General features: G+C 41.4%; 1 protein-coding gene across 5 annotated transcripts in view; it reads right to left on the minus strand.

Annotated features, from left to right (window-relative positions):
* Window positions 1-19,207, minus strand: part of CDC27 (cell division cycle 27) — a 57,090-nt gene that overhangs the window by 10,974 nt on the left and 26,909 nt on the right. For 2 of the 5 annotated variants that reach the window (XM_075911550.2, XM_075911552.2), the window contains exons 9-16: window positions 16,580-16,713; window positions 14,089-14,188; window positions 12,562-12,769; window positions 10,832-11,004; window positions 8,794-8,946; window positions 6,762-6,970; window positions 2,250-2,367; window positions 358-486 (exon numbers count right to left, since the gene is read on the minus strand). In XM_075911550.2, the coding sequence (XP_075767665.1) occupies window positions 358-486; window positions 2,250-2,367; window positions 6,762-6,970; window positions 8,794-8,946; window positions 10,832-11,004; window positions 12,562-12,769; window positions 14,089-14,188; window positions 16,580-16,713 (1,224 nt within the window). The remainder of the gene's footprint in view (window positions 1-357; window positions 487-2,249; window positions 2,368-6,761; window positions 6,971-8,793; window positions 8,947-10,831; window positions 11,005-12,561; window positions 12,770-14,088; window positions 14,189-16,579; window positions 16,714-19,207) is intronic. The other 3 variants (XM_075911551.2, XM_075911554.2, XM_075911553.2) reach the window with 3 other exon arrangements.

Below are 19,207 nucleotides of genomic sequence, written 5' to 3' on the forward strand. Positions count from 1 at the left end.
TGGACAGGAAGTTGGTCCTTTATACAATGCTCAATTGGTTACCAAATACAGATTCTGTTAAGTGGAGTCAAGAATCCCTGCTGATACCAGAAGGCTTCCTTTCAAAATGAAGGAGCTATTTGTATTAACGTTAGAATGACTACAACTGCTGCCGTATTACAGTTGGAAGAGGCAGCTCTTTTAAACAGCCACAGCCAGCATGATCAAAGTGAAAGATATATTCTTGGAGACAAGCATGGCTCCCATTATGAAATGATAAGAATCAAGATTCGATTAACTTCTAATGCATCATCATTCAGACAGCTGCAGACCCTAAAGAATTTAGAGAGACTTCAGTTTGTAGCATCTATGATTTACCTTATATTTTTCATTTGCAAATAATACAGAGGCTCTATGGAATTTGCATAGTGGGTTCTTCGGATCAATATTAATGGCTTTGTTTAGAGTATCCAAAGCCTTTTCAGATTTTTTCAGTGCATGCTGGACCTACAACAGAACAGAAATTATGTTAATATAGATTTTTTCCAAATAAATGAGAGGAAGGGCAGAATCAGACCTGCCAGACTACTAAAAGAATTATATTTGACATAATCCAGTGCCTTCAAAATGCAATATTCAACTAGAGAGGCTCATTCTAGACTCAGATAAGACTGCATAATTTACTTCCTGCTAGTGAATTTTTTTACTCCCAGTCCAAAGACTAGCAGAATGGTAATCTGGCCCCCAACACTGAAATAGTTCTACATAAACAAAGAACACTCATCAACACAGCAGAATCTGGGGAAGGAAAAGCCCACCAGAGGGCTTTAATAGTTTGCCACCATCCCACAACTGAGAAAAGTGTCAGTAGATGGCCACATAACCAGTCATCAGGATAATCATCTATCCCTCTTCACTTAAGGATTCATGTATTAAAAACAGCTTTCTATATTAGGACAGAGCATTTGCTCTAGTCGTATAAAATCCCTCACAGGCAAAGGGACAGACCTAAAACAAGATCTTTGTCTTTTCAGTTTCTATACCAGTTTGATCACAGTAACATTTTGGTTGTATCAGCTAGGAAACTGTTTCCTATTTAATTGTGCTAGTAATTGGCACAAGTCGCTTAGAAAGCCCTACTCTTAGAATTAAGGATCATCACATATATGGATGACTAGAAGATGTACCTGGTGTTAATTCAATTAGTTTTTGTTTTTCTTCATTTAAATCATTAGGGAAGAGGGGTTCAGTATGCATGCTGCCCTGGGGAGAAAGGACAACCCCAGTCCTCCCTCACCACAGCAGGGTGGGGGCCAGGTGAGAAGTGCCTCTCTATGGCCGCTGCAGCTTCATGTGGGCACAGCTCAGGGAGGAGTGCATGTGCCCTGCTTAGGGGACAGACACACACACACACACACAAACTCTCTGAAAGACATACAGTCGGTCCCCGAGTTACGAATGCATCAATTTACGACCGTTCGTATTTACGACCAACCTCCTATACAGCCGGAACCCGAGTTATGAATGAAATCCTCACTTACGAACAGAGAGGCCGTATGTCAGTGAATGTAATCTGACTTATGAACACACTGAGTTATGACCAAGTGCTTGGAACGTAACTCATCCGTAAGTCGGGGACCGGCTATAGTTGATAGCTGCCCTTTCTCTCCACCCTGCCCCCTGCTGCCCCAATGGGGTTATAGCTGTCCCAGTCCCCATCTCTGGCTCCTTGCTGCCCCCCTGTGGTCATTATATAGTATAACTGTCCCTGCATATAGCAGAGTTCCTTTCTGTTTTATGAGAAGCAATCCTATTCCAGGCATGTCCCATTTTCCAGGCACAAGCAAATCCTTATCTTACTTTTAGTTAAGATAAGAGGAAGCTATATACCTAATTTAATGGTCCTAGCTCTTACTGTTTAGGAGGAGTTCTTGAATAGACAGACTAACGAACTCTCTAAAATATATAGTAGATTAGGAGGCAGGGATGCGCCAAGGCGCAAAACAGACCTTTATTAGTTGAGTGGGGTGGGGGAAGCTTTGAATGCCAGTCAAAAGAGCCCCAACTGCCAGTTCCAGGCCTTGTACCAGCAGTTGAGGACCAATGTGCTAGTTACCAGTTAAGTCTTTTCTCTGGGAGTACTCAATTCCTTAAAACTCTCTCATACAAAGGGCCTCTGCTAAAAGTCTGATCCACAATAAGCTTTTTCTATTGGAACACACAATAAAAAGCAGATTAAACAAGTATAAAATTAAGTGCAATCTACTTACTACTCCGATGTGACAGAGTAAGACTGAGCTCTGAGGATTGATATCAAGGGCTTTCTGGAAATGCATTTCTGCTAGGCTGAATTTCTCCTGTTTGTAATAAATCATTCCCAAACCATACCTGCAAGTGCAAAACAAGTTTGTCAGATAAAGTTTGATTTATCATGAACCAGCCTTTATTATTAAGTGTGAACTGGAAGAAGAAAATGGTCTTTGGCACATTAATTTGACAGATTAGATCAATGGAAACAATGAAGTTCTTGTGATTCACATACAGCCATGCAAGTCTTTCCAATAAAGCAGTATGAGTAAACTGACATTGTAACCATAGCAGCACCCAATATATTGTTTCAAATTTTGGCATCTGAGTCATGTAATTCTAGTGCAGAATTAAGACCATTTTCTGCTAAACAGAAGAGGCCAAATTCATTGTTTGTGTAAATGGGTGCAACTCCATGGACTTCAATAGACCATGTATGGCTGGCATAAATTTAATGTTCTAGGCACTAGTGACTACGTTCGCTCAGACAGTAACCCTTTCATTCACAAACTAGCTATAGCATCTACTAATTCACAACTGGGTTTTGGCAACAGTTCACTCTGCCCAGCTGGAAGTTGATTAACTGTAGCTGAAGCACTTTACACTGATTAGACAAGGAAATGTGTCTGAAGTTTAAGTGTATACAGAGCTGCACAGGGAGAAGCAATAGCCATGCACTGGAAAGTGGAATCTTTGGACCAGCAGTATCCATTGGCTTTCACTTGAAGTGCCCTTGCACCTTTTCAACCGACAGCATCAGAAGGTGGGACTGGACCAATCAGCTCTTACTACCTGAATTCTGTATTAATGAAGGAATTAATACTCTGTAGCAGGAGATAAAGAAGGTGGGTTGTGAAATATGTTGTAGATCACACATCACAAAGAATCCCAGTTGCTAGAAAACAAATAGCCTCCTTCTGCCCTTTCGAGTGCTTACCCACATGAATTCCACTCTCAGTGACTCAAGTAGGAACCTGATGCTAGAAGATCTAAGTAAGGCCATGGTGGGTCTGCCATGAGAGCCTGTGATTCACTTACCCTGCAAGCTGAAGTAACTGTCACTAAGGAGGCTTTCTTCCACAGAGAGGCAATGTACAGAGCACGATGTGAACAATTCAAAGGTGAGTGCCCCTAATATAGAGAAACTCCGCTAAAAACCACACTAAGATCTAGTGTGGAGAGGAGCATGCTCCCCCCATACAGAAGGGAATACATGCACTACCAACCTTAAGGAATCTAGCCACTCTAGCACGTGAGAACACAGTGAGACTCTGTCTTGGGTGTGAGTGAGCAGGTATGGCCACTAGGTGTACTATAAAGCTAAGAGAATTCTGATCTCTACCGAGAGGAGACAATTAAAAAAGCCAGATGGGAACAGACACTGAAGGTAAAGAGGTAATGATGCTCCACCCAAATACTGATTTTTTTCTATTTGGCCTTGTGAGTCAGATGGAGTCCCTTCTACTGTAAAGCAAAAAGTGTGCTGGACATCTTTAGATCAAGATTATTCCATGTTGGTTAACCAGCCATTCTCTAGGCTCTGAGGTGCACTGAAGCTGGTCTTGGAGGCAACATTAATGGAGGCAATATGGAGAGAGTTTAATCATATCTGGGTACCGACACTGCCTGGAACAACCTGATGCCATAAGTATCATAGATGCAACTTCTGGTCTGAACTCTCTCAATAATTTCAAAGTCAGAGGGACTGGTGAGCCAGCACACATCACCCATTAGATCATGGAATATGGAACAAACTTAATTGGGGAATCATGTGTCTCTCTGGATGGGGATAAAAAGTGACTCAGGGTAGGGGAACCTGAAAAATATTTAGACCCCGACAAGAGAATTGATACCTGTGATCTATTTTCTATAATGTTTGGAGGTATACTGTCTGTCACCATAGTTGCACCAGTTCGAACAGATCTTTGTTAACGGGTTATGTTAATCTCTCCTGGAACAAAGTACACGGGATGTCTAAATGTGCATGTGCGTGAGTGTGTGTGTGGGGGGGGGAAGGTTTTATGTATGATCTCTACTGCAATCTCTAATGATTCACCTAGCCATTCTTCTAAGGAGATGGTGTTATGTGGCTGCGACAGCAGAGCTAGCACTGCAGCTGTATCAGGTCAGAGTGAAGCAATGGCATCTGTAGGTAAGTCAGCAGAGCGATATTGCTCCTCAAAGGTCAGTACCTGCAGTGCTGGAGCAGGAGGGACCTCAGGATGCTGACAGGGTTGAACTCTTGTAGACTCTACAGGTAATGCTGGAGTGGGTAGAGGAGATGGGATTTCTAATGTGTTGAGGACTACAAAGAACCCAGTAAGACTAGGAGTGAGATCCCTAGGCACAAACCTGACTGGAGAGTAATAAGGAGAATCCTCCCTATGCTGGTTTGGGCTGATGTAGAGGAGGAGTCCTTTACTTTCTTTAGGGAGATCTCTTGCCAGTGCCATGTAAACACACTCAGTGCTGAGGATTTAGTAGAGCTCAATACCAATGTACGAATGGCTTAGAAAAGCATTTGGACACACTCAAATCCCTTAGTAGCACAAAGCTCAGTGCAGACTGAGTTGGTACCTCCAACATTAGATACCTCAGAGGTAGGTATGTGCCTAAGAGATTGGTACTGATTTAGCCCGTACCAATACCAGTCTTGTTGCCAGGAGACAGGCAATACACCATGGCAACAATGTGGGCAACAGCAAGAAGCTATTTATTGGCTGGTACCAACATGTACGCTGAGTCTTGTGGGGGTGCCAGAAGGATGAACACAGGCCTTGTGCTACCCTTCACCTCATTTTCTTAGCAGATCTCTTGGATGGTGCCCTAGTTTTTCATACAGCGGTGATGAGCCCTACGCATCTCTAAGGAAGACCTCATAACAAGAACTGCTGCAGCATGTATCAAAGCGGTAGGAGCCCACAAACTGGTAGCAGAGCCAGTGATCACTGGGACAGTCTTGGAAGAAGAATTTTTATATTTGAATAGATCTTGTTTACCTGGAAAAAAGTTCCAAGCAAGCTTCTCTAGCTTCCATTCATTTTGAAAATGAACAAACAGACATTTGCTCATGATGTGTCACTCACTTAAGCAAAATGGATATTTTGAGTGGCCACCCTTGAAGAGTGGGGGGGGGGGGGGGAAAAGATAGTCTTCTCACAAAATGCAAGGCTTAAAAATTGGGGATTTCCGTTTTATCATGAAAACTGAGTACTGGGCAAGAGGAAACAGAAAATACATCTAAGTTTAAAACGTGTTCCCAATAAAGAAACTTAACATACACTATCAAAACTGTACTACAACTATTCTAAAAGTTAACTATGCAAGTGTACAAGAGCAAAGGACACTACTGGCAGTTTTGTTTCTCAGCCAGGGAACGTCAGACAGAATCGAGAGGAGGGCTGGACCTCTTCCATCCTTTTAGATCTTCAGGAAGAAAGAGGTCATTTAGAGGACAGATTCAGGCATGGGCCAAAGGACATGTCTAATCAGAAGATTAGTGCATGTACATTATTAATTGAATATGTATAGATAAGCACTCAAACTGCTAACTCCTTGACTGTTAATTTGGTTTCAATATCCTCTAAGCTAGCCCAGACAGTCTGCTTTTCCTATAATGGAATCTCATGAAACTTTTGTGAGAAAGTTCTGCCTATATAGGGTGCTGGCTATGTTTAAACTTCCAGTTATTTAAAACCATGACAACTGGATGATGTAGGATACAAAGCAGCTGAAGGATCCCACCATCCCAGAACAGTGTTAAGGATAATTATAAAAACCAAAAAGTGCCTTATTAAGAAAGCACTCTGATTTAAAATCCAATAATCCTGACAAAGGTAAAAGTGGTGGAAAGAGATAAACAACAACAGCAGCAGCAACCAACAAACCCCCCAAGAGAAATTGCTTCTCCTTCCACGGAACAAACCAAACCAACCAATGGGAATATGGTAAGCAGATCAGGCTACCTCCTTCTGTAAGAAAAGGAAAAACTATGTAGACTTTTAAGACGGTTTAATAGGTGATGAGCTTTCGTGGGCCAGACCCACTTCCTCAGATCATATTCTGTAAGGGTAGTCTAAACCTAAAACTTTGTTTTTTTCTGTCCTCTATTTAGCAGTAAGAGGATTTAAATTCACTGTCTTAGCTGGCATAGAGCAGCTCTGGAGAAATTGTTGCAGTACCAGCAAAACAAAAATGTTTAACCACATGGGAGTGGGACAAAATCATCATAAGTGACACCATGTGGACATGAGGCAATGTAGTACATGCATTTAAAAAAAAAAGACTAATTACTGTCCAACAACAGTGATGGTGATATCTATTGTCAGATCTCTCATAACAGACACATACACTTTCATGAGATAAATGGCAGAAATGAAGAATTATCCATAACTTCCAAGGTGTAACAGCAGTCAATAGTATGACACACTTCTTCCTTGGGTGCTCTCATTAACAAAAAAATACTGAAAACTTACCATGCATTATAATGTCGAGGATTGACTCTGATTGCATTTCTAAAACAGGCTAATGCTTTGTCTAGTTCTTCTGTTAAAACAAATTCATGCCCCAGCAGAGTGTAGGCATACGCATAATTTGGATCAACTTGAATGGCTCTCTGGAAGAACTTGATTGCAATGTCATGTTCCCGTTGCAAGCTGAAACAGTTTCCTGCAGCACACCATGCCTAGTTAAAAGCAACATTGCAATATTACTGTCAAATCCCTTCTACAACAGGAGAGTAATACATAATTGATTTAAACTGGTATTCTTTCACTGAGCTGTGTTTTTAGACTATTAGCAGGCTGGATGCCAGCAGGGAGGCATGCCAGCCACTGCTAGGATTAGGGATGTGAGCGTGTACTTGTATACATGGATACATGCAACCCCATCCCCTGGCTGCCTCTGTATCAGAGGCAGCAGTGCAAGGGGGCAGGCGAGAGCTGGCTCCCACAGATCTGCTGATATCTGGGAGGCAGCAGCAAGGGGGGAAGGAAGGAGGGGGAGCAGGCAGGAGCTAGCATATGCCGGGAACCGGCTTAAAAGCTGCTCCCCATGAGCACTGGCTCCCACCTCCCCTCACATGTAAACATTGAAAATTACATGTTTACAAAAATAAATGCATTTTTAACATCCCTAACTAGGGCGAAACACATAATGGATTATGCATACAACAGTTTTCATCCATAGAGTTCCATGGATTTCAAAGCCCTTTTATAAGACTATTAGTTCAGTTTCACTCCTTGGAGATAGATCAGATGGGATGCATTTTATACATTGTGAAACTGGGATATAGAGGTCAAGAGCCTAAGAGATACAGCAAGGTCAGCAGCAGTTAAATACTACAGGGATTACATAATGTGGAGCTTAAAAACAGACAGTCAACTATTCAGCTCTAGGTCTAGCAACAGCAGCAGGCTGGAGGCAGCTACACTCAAGATTCATCACCCATCGCTCTCCAGCACAGCAATGGGGAACCCACCCAGGGACACCAAATTCCAGTAGAAACCTCTACTCCCTATCCTATACAGCAGCCTGCATCAAGACTTTAGGGTCCCCAGTATCAGATTAGAGGAGGTGGTATTTCTCTCTTTGATTTCCTCTAGCTGCAATTAATGGATATTTGGATCTTTTACTTACTATGTGCTATTCTCCACTTGTTCACTGCCAACAAATAATTCATGTTTTAGGTTCTTGTTTTCCTCCTTTTTTCTCCCCAAGCCTTTCTGCACCTCTTCTGTACTATCCTCCATAACCCTCACTTCCCCCCCAATCTTCTAATATACTAAAGGAATACACTGAAAAGTTCTTACCTTTTCTGATCTCTAATAAATGTAAAGGACAAAAAATTATAAATTAAAATAAAAGAATACTAATAATACATAGGTGTGCAAGTTTATGGGTTACAGCGCTCATTAAAATGTGCAGGACATTTTGGACCAACAGCCTTACACTACCATGTTTCCACACAGTCATAACTGCCCCCTTTATTGACCACTAATTGTTTGAGGTATCAATGAATTTAAGATTAACGCATTACATGCTTAGAAGACAGCTACCAAATTTTAGGTGGCTGGTGAATTAATCACTACAGAAAAGAGGGTGTAATAGAAAGACATTTATATAGCAGCAAAGCAGGCAATAAAAATCCCTTCAATCCTGGATCTCTCTCTTCTCTTCTCCCTAATAGAGAGCACTCCCTTCCACGTATTGGGGTGAACAAATGAAGGGGGACTCCTTATGGATGGAAAGCACTATGAAAATGAAAGTCATAACTGATGGGTTAATGGAGCCGGTTCCTGCAGGATGACATGTCTTTTTATAATTGTTACAGGTATCATCCTTGATCCACACAGTAATCCAGTAGCCTTTATACTAGACACTTCTGTCACACAACTATACCCAAATTAGACTAGCACATACTGAGTTCATTCTGATTAATTAATCATCTTTAACCTTATTTTGGAAGTAACTGTACGCAGAAACATATGCCACCACAAAATATTATACCTCTGGTGAATTTTTATCCATGTCTGTTAAATCTTTTGATAGAACTGAAAGTGCAACATCCTTCTGAAGATGCCATAGCGTTGTAGAGTAAATCTCCATGCCTTCAACTCTGTAGTTTTCAATCCTTCTTACTTCAGAGAATATCCTCTCAGCCTAAAAACAAACCAATTTGAGTAAAATTCTCAGGAACAGTGCTAAGGGCAACATTAGGAAGTTTCAGAGATATATAAAGCAATGGGATGTTCAATCTGCCACCTCCTAAAAGTATAAAAGTCAACATGAAGAGCTTCAAATCTTGTGCCATTTCTAGAAATATGTTTATCTGAGACAAGCAGAAATCCCGCCCCCCCAAATAGTCTGACTCCATCCTAATGCATGAAGATAAAGGGGTAACATTTGTAATATTAAATCAAGACATTATGAATTTCATTTAATGAAGATTTATACTGCATAGCTTAATGGTTTTAACCACATTACCTAGTCATCCAAATAAAGTACACTTCAAAGACTGCATTTGCACTAGTTACTGGAGCCTTTCAAGACACAACCTACCTTGCTCTTGCAGGAGTTTTTTTTAAACGAACTAAAGGAAAGAGAGCAAAGCCTGAGAAATGTCCCTTGTAATGCAGAAGGATGGGTCGGTGCCAGAAGTAGTGAGGCTGTTTACTAGGAAGTAAGGTACCATAAAGGGCTATTTTTTTCTATAAAGAAAATACAGCCTTTGTCTACTCAAAAATTCATTCTTGATTTTGTGTTACTATGTCAACTCAAGTTCCTTTCACAGATTCCAAATAATAGTACTCAGATCAGAAACAAAGGTAAAAGACAAGTAGAAAAAGCATTAAGAAACTGCTGGGGTCCATAGCATTCTTTCATGAAATACTATGAGTGTCTTTACATTCAAAGTACATGGAGGTATTCAGGATGCAAGGGAGGTTCAGAAGGAATTTTTTTTAAACTATATCATATATAGTTTATTTTTTGTTTTATAAGCTGTATACTTTGTAACTACTATATTCACATCTTATAAATTAATTAACAGGTAAGGATTAGGAAATCGGAAATGAAAGGGGATATGGGACTGTTGAAACAAGAACTCAGAATTAACTGGAAAAACTTAAACAACAAATAGTTTAGCAGCACCTTAAAGACTAACAAAACATGTAGCTGGTGTCATGAGCTTTCATGGGTACAGCCCATTTCAGTGATAGAGGCAACAGTCAACCAGTGGCAGGGAAGCAACTGTGGTGTGGAATCAAGATTTTGGCCAAAGACCCTGGAGCAAACCCCTACTCTGATTAAAAATGTCAAAGGATCTTCGCTGATTAGAAAGAACGGGGTGGCCAACAAGGGAGGAGAGGGGAAGGGCGCAGCTGCCTTGGAGCCTTGCAACTAAAAAGAGCCTGGGGCTTTCGGCTGCTGTGGCCGCTACCTTGGCAGTGGCCAGAAGCCTGGGCCCTTTAAATTGCCTTCGGAGCCACATTCCAGCAGTGTGGAAGGGCTGGCTGGGGGAGGCTACCACTCCTTCTGCTTGAGGCCCCACCACTTCTGGGGGGCCCAGAGCAGGGTTCCTTCTAAGCTGCAGGGCAACACAGCTTCAGAGCTGATTAATAAGCCCCGCCTAGTCAGAGGCTCAGGGCTTTGTACATGGAGACGACTGACTAGGCAGGACTGATAAATTGCCCGTGAAGCTGTGTTGCCCTGCAGCTTAGAGGGAACACTAGCCCAGAGCCAGGCTCCCCCTGGGCCCAGCAAAGTCAGTTCTCAGCCCTGAGAATGAATGCTGGTTTTTAATATTTCATAAAAAAGACCCATAAACACAATAAAGAGCATAGAACTCAATTTCTCCACCTCAGAAACTGGAAGGGCTACAATAATCTAGATGAATCTGAAACTGGAGTAAGTACTTCAAACTTGATGCTTACACAGCTATCCGATTGTAGACTCTCCTTAGGTTTCACAGGAAGTCAGCATATTCTGTACAAAACTAAGTAAAACAAACATTTAAAATACAAGTACGTATCTGTTCGATGCCTACCTGCATATATTCTGCAAGCTCAAAGTAAGCTCTCCCAATTTGGCACAGCACCCAGCCAGTGTTGTAGTGGTGAGAAGGTAAATGGCTTAATATGTTTATAGCTTCTTTACAGTTGTACGAACACAAGGCTAAATAACCTTTCCCCATGTCACGAAGAAGGCTCATCAAACCTTCTAGGAGAAAAATACAGTAAATAAAAAGGAGACAAGAACTACGTGTTATGGCAAACAGCATTCTGAGGTCCCTATTCTTATGAAAACCATGCAGGGACTCCAAGCACAGAATCATATACTCCTCCTGGTTCAGCCATGAGGTTTTATGTACCAGGTCTTGTAGTGAAACCTAGGAAACACCACCTGCCAAGCCAGAGATAGAATATACTTATCTACAAAGTGATTATATAGTTAAGGATTAGCCAAGAGGTACACTTGAAGTAGCAGAACCCGTGCTTTATGTATGAATAATATAATACTTCCTCCCTAAAATTACAGCACTTTGCTCTGAGCACAAAATGGATATTCTGAGAATACACAAGGAAATGAAATAACAAAACTAGTTAAGAATTAAAAATGGTTTTAAGAAATTTGGCACCTCACATATGGTAATTTTTTTGTATCAAATGCTTTTTTTTAACATGGACTTGAGTGTCAAAGGGAGCGTCTACACAATACCCTAAACTCTAAATAAGATATGCAATTTGCACTACGTAAATTGTGTATCTTATTTTGAATCAGCTTATTTTGAAATTTGGCACATCTACAGAGCACCAAATTTTGAAATAATGCCCTATTTTGGGCCATCCCTTATCCCTCGTGCAATGAGGTTTACCAGGATGGCAAAATAGCATGCCTGTTACTTTGAAATACCGTGCAGCTTGTATAGACATGAGGTAACTAAAATATTCATGCAGTGTACATGTACCGCAGATCCTCTATATACATAAAGCTTGTTGAGTCTCATGCACTGAATACATTCTGAAGAATATTTTAAAGGGTTTATTGGCTATATTTTGCCATTTTCATCATAGTGTTTGTCCGGATGCTGTTGACAAAGGAGAAATTTATAAGTTTTGCTACAGAGAATTCCATGAACAACTGCTTTAAAAAAAAAAAAAAAAAAGATAGCTGACACCTTCTACTCTCAATATGACTGAAGTAGAGCTCAGTGTAGGTCAGCCAGTGACCCTCTCTGGTTAACGTTAGGGTCCATCTTCATCCAGGAAGTCAGGAAGAACAGCAAAAGCGACCATTTAAGTTTTGTTGTTTTTTTAAAAGCTATTTGTTTCACTAGATCTATTTGACAGGATGGGCAGGGGAATGTAGAAGTGAGAAACTGATGGAAACTAGCCAATACACTTGGCTGCTTTGTGCTGGTTCTGAATGACACAAAATATCCACAGTGAATGTGTAAATCACTCTTATAACAAGTACAATTCAAGAAAAAAAACTATTTAGAAGTTTGATTTTACAGTAACTTTGTATTTCGCTGGACTATTAATAGTGATTACGCTTACCCACTTGTTATCTATGATACAATTACATACTTTCAATTTAAATGAAGTTTGGTGGTTACATATTTACGAAGTGGCAGTTTTATTTACTCAGAGCTAAAAGGCACTGCAGTGAAGAGAACGAACATACTTTAGAGTGACCAGTAGTTCCCATTAAACCTTCAAATGCAATGAAAAACAACCTTTGGCTCTATTACATTCTGAGAGCGTTCAGACAAACCTGCCGCTGCTTTCTGTAGTGTGAAAGCCTGGATCTGTGGTGTGACAGTGGAGATTTTCCCTTCTGAAATGATGGATGAGTCCAGTTTGGTGATTTCCAGGCTGTCATTTATATTTGTCTGAGTTATTCCTCCTTTATTTGTTTTACTTTTTGTCTTTCTGTTTGGAATTTTAGGTGGGAACTTCATTTTCAACTTTTTACTATTCTCCTATAAATAGAGGAAAAAGTTTCAAATCTAGATTTATATACAGGCAAGTGGATTGCAAATCAAAGAATACAGACATGCTCGTTTGCAATTTCACTAAAAAAGTAAGATGTCTAACAGATGTACACACAAACAAAACAACAAAGATAACAGTGATACAAGGTCTTAAACATAGGCATGAAACATGCACATTAACTCCAACCACAATGTTGCACTGAGGTTCTTGGTTTGGTTTCAAGTAGCTTGAATGAAAGAGAGTAAACTGACTTTGACCAAAAAGGTTTCTAATCCATGTCGTTTATCAAATATATGTATCTGGACCATACAGAGTCTCTTTACCAAGTATATTGATGATATTGCACCTCTCATCCAGAGATCTAATTTCATTTTCATCGATCAGGAAAGGTAGGCCATCCCTATTTTTTCAAAGGCTGTGGGTGGGAGGCCAGGGGAGGGGAAGAAGAGATATTCGAGTGTTCTCTCTCACTCTGGCTCTCTGGAACTTACTACTGAAAGCAAAAGTTCAGCAAAAATAAGGACGCAAGAAATACAAAGGAAAAAGTATTAGCTTTATTTTTTTCTGGTTTTCACTGCAAGGTCCCCTCCTCCTGCTCTGGCCTCCCAGTTTATTGGTTCAGAGATTATCAGAAGACACATTTGATACTTCCTTTGATTCACTTCACATTTTAGTACTTTGCTTTTCCTATACATTTCAATTCCTGATTAAAGCTCTCGGTATCACTGAATAGCATGGTGATTTTACAAGATTAGCTACAAGTTGGACATCAACCTAAACCTCTACCTCTTTCTCTGATGAGTCACCAGGCTGTGTTCTCACACAACAGCACTTTTCCCCAAAGGTGCCGGGAGGAGTATGAAACTAGCTAGGAACACTTTGTTTACTGTCAGTTTCTGGCTACTATAGAAGCATTGCCATACACTACAGAAGTTGTTGAGTAATTACTTGGGTGGAGTCTCTCACTTTGAGAAGGAACACGCATCATCATCACTGAATTTTTGCAATCCCATATTGAAATGTAATCTGCTTGAAATATGTTCTATTGATGACTATCAGTTACTAATCTGACCCCAGGCACACTCCAGGGTGAATGTTCATTGACACGGACACCTAGGTGTTAAGGCACTAAAGCCATCACCCGATCATGTGCAGCCAAATGTGCTTCATGAAGTCGATATGTTATAAGCCAATTCTTCAGCTGCTTCACACATTACTCAGTGGGAGCTTTGTACAAAGTAGTGAATAATCACAAGCAGAAAGCAAAAACATGGATGAATTATTTAGGGTATGCACCCTTCCTTACCTTTGTTGTAGAACTATCACTAGTAAATAGGCGAGAACTTCTTCGAGGCAGTGCATTAGGTGGAGCAGCAATGGTTGGGCTCAATACCTGAGGCGTCGTACTACAAACAAACAGTTTATTAGAAGTAAAATTCTTTAAAAAGCTATTTTTACTGATTTGTATGAAATTAGCAGATGTCATGTACACTTGGGTGCAGGTGCCTCCATCTCTTTGGGACAGATTTATAACAATATGACAAACCAAAATTTTGATTTAAACCTCCTCCTCTCCTGTTTATGGATCACGGAAGCAATGTGATATTTCTGTAACCAGGACATTTCAATGCTAGCAAGTAAAACCAAGCTGTTCGTTGTCCTCTCCTAGATATAACATATACACATACAGGTGCAATGAAAGCTGCAAGGTTTGGCTATAAGGAAGGGGAAAACCCAAATTAGCAGCCAAGAACAACCAGGTGGATGAAAGTCTCACCTGTCATTAGCTGACTGTCTTTCCATATTTCACTCTGGGGACCCTTTGCCACATAAGAGAACAAGTCCCCAGTACCAAAATTAACTTCACTCTCATGAGAATCAAGATTGAATAGCCATTTGGGGAACATTTTATTTAATGCAAATTAAGCATTTGCACACAAGGAAAAGAACACACTTTTAAATTTAGCAATTTTCTGAACTGTTAAAAGCAGTGGTTCTCAAACTTTTTGTCCTGTAGCCCACTCAATGCAAAGCCTTCCGTGTCCAGTTGCTAATGGAAACTCATCATTAATTATATAATTACACCCAAGCCATTTTGCTAGTGCTGCAGCTAGGTAGAACAGTTTAATTTAACCAGTAAAAAAGGAAATATTAATTTAAATTATCAAACAGATTAAGCGCTTTAACTTTCTCATGTTAGTTTATCAATCTTCATTTTAAATAAAGTAAAATATTAGTTTATGTCCAACACAAAAGGTTCCCATGTTTTCTTTATTTATGGCAGGGGTGGTGAAACTTTTTTGGGTTGGGGGGCCACTGACCCATAGAAAAAACAGTTGAGAACACCACAAGTAAACCCCCAACCCTCACTCATGTGGCCCCCCAACTGAGACACTTCACTCCTGTGGCATTCCAGCCCCACCGTTGGAGGGACAGGAAGGACTGAGGCTCTGGGCTTCCCATAGGCCAGATTTAGTCTTCTGGGGTTCCCGGGTTAATGGATTCTGTGGACCTCCCCTGGGCTTGGGACAAAAATACAGGGGTGGGGGTGTTCAGTGTGCAGGACAAGGTTGTCAGCAAGAGGGATGGAGGTGCAGGATCTGGTAAATAAATAAATTAATGGAGATGGCCTATCTCCTAGAACTGGAAGGGACCTTGAAAGGTCATCGAGTTCAGTCACCTGCCTTCACAGCAGGATCAAGTACCATCCCTGACAAATTTTTGCCCCAAATCCCTAAATGGCCTCCGTAAGGATTGCACTCACAACCCTGGGTTTAGCAGGCCAATGCTCAAACCACTGATGCTCAAACCTCCCCCCAACTGATGTGTGGTCAGAACGTGGGGTGCAGGAGGGGATGAGGGTGTGAGGTCTGGATGGGAGGTGGGGTGCAGGAGCAGGCTGTCTGGCCAGGGGAGGTGGCAAGAGCGAGGGAAGGTGCAGGAGTGGACTGGGGATAGGATGTGTGGCATGGAGGGGGGGGAGAATGAAAGAGTGGGCTGGGGGTGTGGGATGTGTGAGGGGGCTGGGAGGTGTTGGCAGGGTGCATGTGTGAGAGGACTAGGGACACAGGGGGCTGGGCATGAGGGAGTGGGGGGGGGGAGACACGTACTTGCCTTTGTGCCCTGTGCCACTCCCAAGCATGGCCTCCCGCTGCTCCCATTAGCCGGAATATGGCCAAATGGGAGAAGCGGGGAAGCCTCCAGGCAGTGAGTCTGTGCACCTCTGTTTCCCAAGCTGGTGGAGGGGGAGCACTTCTTCCCAGTGAGACTGATTGCGCAGCAAGACTCGGGGATTTCTTCCCACCCCAGCAGCAGGAAGCCGGCGCTGGTGCTCCAATCTCACGGGGAGGAGGAGAGGTTGGAGTGCCAGCTCGGGCTGCCTGCTGCGGGGAGAAGGTGGGGGCTGAGCTCGAGCCATGGACTACCTGGAAGGCAGCCACAGACCACTGGTTTGGGAACCACTAAGTTAAAGTGATGAATTTTAAACAAGTTGTTTATCAACATATATTACTGAAATAAATATTGGGAAATCACTCTCTCAAGTAGTAAGAGAACTACTCTTGCCAATAGAACTCAAATACAGTGCAAAATGCAATTAAAAATCTTGTAGAGAGAGCCGCCAAATCAGGATCTTCATACCAAATTGCAATAAGGCCATTCTACCAAGTACGAGTTGAAACATCATTCTTGATTGGATCTGTTCATGCATAGACCAGACTCAATTTGTGATTGTCGTAAGGACACAAGAAGCAGAACCAGGTGTAAAAGATGCTACTGAGGTAAGTCATTTTTAATACCTTGTCTGTGGGCCAGAACTCTGTGTTTGTGCAACAAGGACTGGAGTCACTTCCCGGCTATTTCCACTCTGTGAGAAGACAGACTTTGTTCCAGCTTGGCTTATCCTGGTGACAGACTGCATGATACAAAGTTTCTACAGGTTTGTTATTATGTCGCTAAGGTCAGGAAAAAAAAGTAAATGTATAGCTATTTAATAATTACAGTAAGTGAGGGGGAAAGACAAGCAGAATTCATTTAGCCAACAAGAGCTAATAGTCTATAATAGCGAATCAGTCCAGCCATCAAAGAAACTGCTCTCTCCAGAGACCAGCTGAGCTCAGCTAGGCATGAAGAACTGGAGTGAGGTCACCAAAAAGGTATGCAGTCTATCTGCTGGCAGGGAGAAACCCCAAGAAACATGTAAAGTGAAAATATGTATTTTATTTATTTAAAGAGACTCCCATACTGGATTAAGGTGGACTACTTGAAATGCTGTGGTCAAATGTACAAAGTAATATTGGGAAAGAGAAATTTAATCTTTCCGTAATTACATTATATTTGCAGAACACAAAGGCCCCAATCAGCATTGGAAAATCATTATGTTAGGCACCGTGCAAACAAAGCTTACAATAACCTTTAGTTAGGAGTGGAATATAAGCGGCTGGATGCAGTTTGCCAGGGTCAGCCCCTGGTGGGCCATCAGACAACTTATCTGCAGGTTCCTGGTGACTCCCAGCTCCTGGTGGCTGCAGTTCGCCATTCCCAGCAAATGAGAACTGTGGGAAGCAGTGCAGGCTGGGCCACCTCTTCCTACAGCTCCCGCTGAAAGGGCATGGCAAACCGTGGCCAGGAGGAGCTGCGAGTGGCTGTACCTGTGGACATGCAGCTAAATAAAGTGTCTGGTAGCCCATCAGGGTTACCACCTGGCAAACTGCATCTAGACCGTGAGCTGCTTAATGCACACCCCTGCCTTAAGTGCTTATTTGTCACCATGTTTAGTAGAGAATCACTATTTCGTTTCACATCGCATAATGTTTGCTAATGAGATTTTGCACATTTACTGCATATATGCATTTGGGGCAGCTATGACGTTAATCTCTGCTACCAGAAACTGGTGACTGCAACATGATACACTAAGTTAATGAGAGAAGTTTAAATGTGGATTCAGAGTGGCCTTTGTTCATATTTTTTCTACATCCAAGGGACGTATTCAGTATTTATTCAGGTTTTTTTTAAAGTTACAAACAGGAAACGAACACATATTTTAAAAATGCATCATTAATGCCATCCAAAATAAGCCTTTCAGATCCACTGAAACCATTATGAACAGAAAAAAAAATGCCCCCAATATCACATACTTCCAAGCTCCTAGCTGCCTAAAATTGAGATGAAACAACATTGGCTATATCAGTTTCTGATTATTTTTATTAATAAATCATCTGTCCTGCGCCCTTCCCCTTTAACCAGTTCATACAGGATGGTACATTGTGCACGCCTAGCAAGTGTGCTTGTCCTCTCAGGTAGGCAGGGGTGCTAAGAGCCATTGAATCAAACTGTAGCTGCAGCCCCCCCTGCACCTCTAGTTCCAGCATCTATGCAGGCAGGACATACTTGGATCCATCCTAATGTATATATATTTTTTTTTTATTTACTTGTTCCTTAGGAAGCTCTTACTACAAAGCATGCAGTTGCAGCTATTGAGTTTGCAAAAAACAGTTTAAAATAATTTGAGTAGCAGAAATGAAACTGAAAAGCAATTATTCAGATTGTATAGAACATGTACCAGAATACTAAACTGTTTGTTAGAATTATGCTTATCAATGCTTGTTTAGATAGCAACATGAAATGCACTCAAAAGTAGCATGCCCACATGGATTAGTGAAGTTTACACCAATGGATCACTAGACAACTAATAGGTTAAAATATTTTAGAGCCCTATCACAGGACTCAAAATGTACAAAAGTTGTTTCACTAGAAACATAATGAACCTAGATCATTCATTACAAAGAAAAAAAAATCTTAACACTAACACCTTTAAAACTGTACCCTACTAACCAATAAGCATTAAAAAAATATTTAAAGTGATGTTAGTCACAGGCCTCTAAAACCAGCAATAACTAAGTGGGAAAAGTAATAGAGATGTAGCCGTGTTAGTCTGGTCTAGTTGAAACAAAAGACAGGACTAGGCAGCAATTTAAAGACTAACAAGATGGTTTATTAGGTGATGGTTTATCAGGCCCATGAAAGCTCATCACCTAATAAACCATCTTGTTAGTCTTTAAATTGCTGCCTAGTCCTGTCTAAGTGGGAAAAGGCATTTGGGATATAGAAATGCCCAAATACAAGGAGGGTTGCTTTGCAACTCTGTTGTGGAAAACTGGTTAGCAGCTTTGAAATTGGTTTTGCGCTACATAAGGATGGGAATCAGTGAGGCAAGCAGCTTTCCAGAGGATTGAGGGAGTACTTAGCAGACAGTCCAGCTCCAACACAGCAGCAATGGGGATGTGAAACTAAGGGCGGAACAAGCAAGCGAGTTATCTGGGGGAGAACATAATGCAAAACAGAGCATAACTGATGGAGGACACTGAAGAAGAGTGTGTTTTAGCAGCACTGGAATGTCAGTGGAGGTTTTCCAGGGAGCAAGTAAT

This window comes from Pelodiscus sinensis, chromosome 29 (genome assembly GCF_052426305.1).
Source record: "Pelodiscus sinensis isolate ZL-2025 chromosome 29, ASM5242630v1, whole genome shotgun sequence".
NCBI lineage: Eukaryota > Metazoa > Chordata > Testudines > Trionychidae > Pelodiscus > Pelodiscus sinensis.